Below are 6,341 nucleotides of genomic sequence, written 5' to 3' on the forward strand. Positions count from 1 at the left end.
TGGGGACGGGGACGGCAGCCAGTGCGCTCCAGTCCCACTCCTGGGGAGCCCCCTGCAGCCCTGCCACTGTATCAGAGGCAGCAGCACGGGGTGCTAGGCGGGAGCTGGTCCACAAGGGGAGCCAGTTTAAAAATCAGTCACCTTGGGCTGCTGCTTCTGAAAAAGAGGCAGCAGCGCGGGGTGGCAGCAGCCTGTCTAGGGGAAATCTGAGCTCCCAGAACTGAGCTGGGCTGCCTGCCCGCCCGGCTCTTAATACACTTGAAATGCAGAGCTGAAACAGAGGCAGGTCTGGGACCCAGTGTGAGCCAGGACTGAGCCAGGCTGCTCCCCTGCTCTGCTCCTAATATACTTTAAATGCAGATCCTCAGCAGGGGTAGGTCCCGGATCTGTTGCAAGCCAGGACTGAGCTAGGCTGCTGGCCAGCCTGCTAAAACATTTACTGGCAGGGGGAGGGAAATGCGTGTAGTCTATAGCATTAACCTATACGCTTTTGCTTATTGGTTAATCGGTCAATCGACTACACTATTACATCCCACGGTGGGACTAGTGCAAAAACGTACCTCATCCATTCGCATCTCTGCTGAGCTTTACTAGCGGACAGACTCGTTATTCCACCAGAGAGAGCACGAGTTCATTTCAAACCCATCCTCCGTCAGGAGTAATGTGGGTTCATCACCTATGTAATTTTGGCTCTTTTCAAAACGTTTTACCCCATGGCCTGTGTATTTGTACTGTGTCTTTAAATCTTTCCCAGGAAGACAAACAAGATGAGCCCTGGGTTCTCAGCCATAGCTCCCCCCTTGAAGGCAGAGACAGAGTGAGTAAAAAACCTTATTCTGATGGAGTTCAGCGTTGGAGGAAAAAGCCGCTTTCTGTGATTCTTTATCCCTGCCAACTGCCCGGCCTTGCTAATAGAGTGAGAAACGAAGGACTTGTCAGTAAGATTTGCCATGACTCTTACATTAAAGGAGTAAACTGTAGAACAGGCAATTTAAAAAAAAAGGAAAATCTCTTGAACAAGACGTATGGCTCAAGACCGTTATCGGTTCGCACCCGGCTCCAACCGACAGAGGTTCGCTAGCCAATGAATATCAAGTTCCTTTCTGCCAGGATTTCGGATTGTGTCAATTGGTGAAGCAGATCAAAATCAGACATGAGCACGCCTCCTCCCCCCACCAAATGCACTGATTTCCCACAGACACCCAGAGGCACATGCTCCACAGCCTTGCACCTCCCAGCAGCATGTGCACCTGGGCAAAGGGAGCGTGAAATGCGATCAGATCAGACGCTGACACTCCTGCTGGCGCTGGCATTTTACTCCCACTTTTGCCCTCCCCGAGCCAAATCCTCAGATGCTGCAAATCAGCACAGCTGCCGTTTACAGTCACAGGCCTCCGTCGCCGGCGGGGCGTGGATAGGGACCAGTTAGAGACATGGGGCATGTTTGGGGAAAGACGTGGGGGCTTGGCCTACTTTGCCCAAGTAGGAATGATGACACAAGAGGCAGGGCCCAGAGAATCAGGGCATTGCGCTGTCAGTGAGACCTCCGGTGCAAAGTAGCCAAGCTGGGTTTGGCCCTGAAACAGTGACGTTGGGCTTTTGACCTTGCCTTGAGGGGTTTGCACAGTGAGGGCTCGAAATAGTAATGGAGCCACCTAATGCCAGTGCCAGAGGCTGCCCCATACGACCAGGGGTAAAGCTGGCCCGGGAAGAGCTAGGCACGGTAAAGAGAGGCCAAAGTGGATGGCTAACCTGCCTGAATGTTTCTCTTCCCTATCGGTGGTGGCTCAGTATTTGACTCTCCATTTGCCATGCCAGGCCCTGCTTTCAGGCCAGGCCAACCACACAGATGAACTAAAGTGGTCGCCTAGCGCTCCAGGCTTTAAGGCAGGGGTGAGGAACCTCAGGCCCCGGGGGCCGGATGCAGCCCTCGGCTTGCCTGGATCCGGCCTCCAAGGCTCAGGGCTCTCCCCAGCATTGGGGAGACTGCGTTAGCTCTCCGGCCCTCCCACTGCCCCACCGCAGGGCTGGAACTCGCAAAAACTGTTAGGCTGGGCCTCCCAAAACTGGCGTGGGAGTAGGGTAGCAGGTGTCCGGTGTTGTACCGGATAGTCCGGGATTTGCGTGCTCTGTCGGGTAGAAAAAAACCAGAAAATACCGGACACGTGCAATGTCTGCTATTTCCTGATTTGTCTGGCTGTGCACCGGACGGAGGCCTGGCGTGGGCTGGGGAGCGGCTGGGAGTCCCAGCGGAGGGGCGGGGCCGCGATTGCCGCCGGGAGCCCTCAGCTGGGTGAGCGTGAGGAGGAGGGGAAGCCTCCTCCTCGCTCGCGCGTTGCCGGGAGCCTGCGCGGGACAGGCAGCAAGTGCCCGGGTCAGTCCCGCTCCCTGCCGGCCAATTTACTACCCCCCCCTTCCCGGCCGGCCGGTTCTCCCCCACTTCCCCTCCTGATCTTCTCTGGCCAGTCCCCCTGCACCCGCCCCCCCCCCAGCTCTGCTTCCCACTGGCCTGTTCCTCTTCCTGATCTCCCCGGCCAGCACCGCTGCACCTCCCTGCCCCCGCCAGCTCTGCTTCCCGCCCCCCCTTCCTCCTGGCCCCCCCTTCCTCCTGGCCAGCGCTGCTGCCCCCCCATCAGCTCTGCTTCCCGCCCCCCCTTCCTCCTGGCCAGCTCTGCTTCCCGCCCCCCCTTCCTCCTGGCCACACACGGCACCCCCCCCCCCCGCCAGCTGTGCTTCCTGCTTCCCCTTCCTCCCGGCCAGCCCCTGACCCCCCCAGCCCCCACCCCCCGCCCCCTCCCCCCCCCACCCCCCGCCAGCTCTGCTTCCCACTGGCCCGTTTCTCTTCCTGATTTCCCCGGCCAGCGTTGCCGCACACACGCACACACCCCGCCAGCTCTGCTTCCCGCCCCCCCCTTCCTCCCAGCCAGCCCTGCCCCCTCCTGGCCCCATTGCCCCCCCCCCCGTTAGCTGTTTCCAGGCCCCCCCCCCTTTCCTAGCCAGCACTGCTCCCTTCCTGGCCAGTCCTCTCTCCCTCCCCCCATGAAGTGTGTCCTGTTTTTTTGTTAAATGACTACCTGGTAACCCCTACCAGTGAGCCAGGTTCTTGGAGTCTGTTTTTTTTTGCTCAACAACTTTGGTGCCCCCCCAATCCCGCTTTTTTTTCCTTCAACATTTTTTCCCGGTGGGTTTTTTTTTTTGCGGGGTGGGGAGGGTGTTCGGTATTTTTGTTTCAGCCATCTGGCAACCCTATGTAGAGGGGAAAGAGGGGAGCGTCTTTCTCCCTCTCGGTCAGGGGCCGCCTCTCACTGGTGGCGAAAAGGTTCCCCAGCCCTTAAGGGCACCAGAAACCCGGGCAACGGGCGCGGCGGGGGAAGGCCTGCAAACACAGGCTCCCCTGCCCTGCGCTTCCCCCAGCCAGGGAGAAGAGAAGGAAGGGCAGAGCACAGAGCCTCTCCCCGCCCCCACCAGGCAGCGCCTGCCACGCAGACTTTAGCGCCGGCTCTCTCGCTGCTCCTCCCAAATTATTGATTGGGGGGGGCACCAAAGTCGTAGTTCACCCTTCGGTCAGGCCTGAGCAGTCCTGCTGCGTGTAAAGCCCACGCCGCACCCCCTGTAGAGAATCCCTCCTCCCACAGCACTGCGGTGCCCCGCTTTCCCAGGCTAAGGGGAGCAGAGCGGTGGGCAGCCCGGAGACCCTTCACCCCCGAGAGCTTCCCGCGGCCCCCATCTCGTGGCCACTGTCCCTCAGGCTGCGGCCCAGGGCCGAGGGGAGACCTGTGCTGCCCGCACTGGGAGGGTCCCGGTCCGAGAGGGATGGAGAAGGCGACTGCAGGGAGGGATGGAAAACGACTTTTGGCAGGAATAGCTCGGCCCCAGCGGGGAACTTTGCTCTGTCACTGGTCCCGCGGCTTTTGGGGGTTCGCTGGGTCCCGTCCCCCCGCCTGGCCTGGCTCGCATTTTCTCCAACATCCTTTCCATTCCCCTCCCTCCCCGCCCCGGGGCTGGGTGGAGGGGAGAAGAGGTGAGCTCCTCCCTGCATTAGCTTTCCATCCACGCAACCGTGTCAGGGTGGCTGAGCTGTCCCGCCCCCAAGAATGGCCCCGTGAAAACACCAACCTCGTTGCTGGCTCCACTGTGACTTTTGCTGCTGGAACGTTCACAGCGAGGGAACTTACATAAGAACAGCCACACTGCGTCAGACCATGGGCCATCTAGTCCAGTGTCCTGTCTGCCAACAGGGGCCAATGCCAGGTGCCCCCAGAAGGAGTGAACAGAACAGGGAATCAAGTGATCCCTTTCCTTGAGTAAGAACATCAGGTTCTGGTGCTAGCTTCTGTTCTCTGCCCCTCCCGGCACCACCTGGGGGATGCTCATTCCCAGTCCTCGCTCCTCCTCTAGGAACCAGACTTGCAATCCAGTCAGGGGGGCATGCCAAGGAAAACAAGGAGTCCTTCTAGACTGGGACGTTGCTGCCTCGGCAGGTCCACTTATTTACGGAAGGGCTGGCTCTGACGTTCTATGGAAGGGCAAGGTGGGGTATTCCCAACATGAGGCGCCTGGTTATGCAACCGATGGGCCATGCTGGTCCATATTTACGCCACCTCCAATAATCCAGGAGCATTTTCAAAAACAAGCAGGGGAAGGGGAGATGCATCCCTGGATAAAATGTCCCCTGCGAACCAGTGGATTAAGGGCTAGATCCCATTCCCGGGGGAGCTAGGGGAAAGACTCCGGCGGATTGCCACGAGCTTAGGGCCTTAAGTACCATGGTGCCGGAGATGAACACGCATCTATTGGCATCGCATGCACCTCTGAGATCTCCTTCAGAGCAGGGCGGACACCGATATCCCACCGCACCCTCCCTTCGGACCCGTTCCAGCAGCTACAGACAGACAGCCAGTCTTGCCAAATTCAAATACAAAATCCCCCCGGGAGGCCACAATGACTCTGGGCTCCGGGTTGGAGGGTTTGCCAGGGTGGGGTGTGGGAAACCAGCCATGGAGGAGAACAGGAGTTCGGGAGCAGGGAGCCGGTTTCCTGGGACTCTTCCCAGCCCCCCACCCTGGGGGGCAGGCAGAACTAAACAGCCCCCATGTCCATCTCTCTCCCTGACCTCCCATGTCCGCAGGGCCAGGCGGAGGTGCGGTGAAATAGACTAGGGCTCCATTTCCCCCTCGGTGGAATCCCCTAAAGAGTGGGGGGGGGGGGAGTTAAATCCCCCCTCCCTTTAGTGAAACATTTCCTTCTCCAAATGGTTGCTCAGGATCAGGGTGAGGGGCCGGGGGGGGGGGTTGATTTCCAGCTTGGGAGCCCAGGCATCCCCCCCCCCACCGGCCTCCCCCGACGCCCCCCCCCCCTCACCTGCAAGCCCTTGGACAGAGGGCAGAAGAGCACCAGATGCACCAGCCTGCGGAGCCTCCTCATGCTGCGACGTGCGCCCCGCGGGGGCTGCGGCTCCGCGCCCCGACTCCCGCCGCCCGCCCCAGCGCAGGGGGGCCCGGCTGCAGCCCGCGGAGCGGGGGGGCTGGCTGCCGAGCCCGGCTCGCCCCGCGGCTGGCGCATCCCCCTGCCCGGGGGCGCAGGGTCAGGCGCGGGGCCGGGCCCCGGGCACCCCCCCGGGCTGCTGCATGGGGAGCCCGGCGGGGGAGCAGCCGCAGCGGAGCCTTCGGGCTGCGAGCGCCGCGGAGCTGGAGTTAAAGGCGACGGCGAAGGGAGACTTTCTGTCCGCCGATGGGAAAGGGAAGGGGGGGGGGGGGTTCCTCTCCTCCCTCCTCTCCCCCCCCCTCCCGCAGCTGCGCTGAGCTGTGCGCGTCCTCAGCCCCCATTCTCGCCTCCGGGCCGGGAGGAGAGTCAAGCTGGGGGAGGAGGGGAGGAGTCCTGGAGCCAGGGGTGACTCCCTCTCCGCTTCTGACCCCCCCCAGGGGTCCTGCCAGCTTTCTCAGTGGCTCCCTGCGCACCCGCCTGCTCTCACCTCTGCCTGGCGAGCGGACACCGCCTGCGTCTCTTTGCACGCCAGCCCTCCTGAGGGTCTCAGGCCCACAGAGAGCAAGGCCCCCGGCAAACAGACCCACCGGAGGCCGAATGAGCTTCCCCCCTCTTCTCTCAAGGAAGGGGGCCGGGGATTTGCAGAGGGCCCCACAAGGGCACGGCTCTTTGCTGCCAGGTGAACAGCCGGCACATCGGACCATGAAATTACAGGCCGGAGCGCCCGTCTTGCAAGGACATCTGCTAGCCCCTGTCCCGCCCACAGTTCCCACTGCAAGGTCGTGGGGACGATGAGGGGAGAGAACAAACGTTGCGATGCACCTATCCCTTTTGATAACCCTCTGGATAGCTAGGGA

At 61.2% G+C, this 6,341-nt stretch overlaps 1 protein-coding gene across 1 annotated transcript in view; it reads right to left on the reverse strand.

The window, feature by feature from the left end:
- DIPK1B (divergent protein kinase domain 1B) overlaps positions 1–5,716 on the reverse strand; it is a 57,417-nt gene extending 51,701 nt beyond the window's left edge. The window contains exon 1 of the mRNA XM_075905323.2: positions 5,362–5,716. Coding sequence (XP_075761438.1) covers positions 5,362–5,562 — 201 coding nt within the window. The 5' untranslated portion in view covers positions 5,563–5,716. The remainder of the gene's footprint in view (positions 1–5,361) is intronic.
- Between the last annotated feature and the right edge of the window lie 625 nt (positions 5,717–6,341).

Source organism: Pelodiscus sinensis, chromosome 23 (genome assembly GCF_052426305.1).
Source record: "Pelodiscus sinensis isolate ZL-2025 chromosome 23, ASM5242630v1, whole genome shotgun sequence".
Lineage (NCBI taxonomy): Eukaryota > Metazoa > Chordata > Testudines > Trionychidae > Pelodiscus > Pelodiscus sinensis.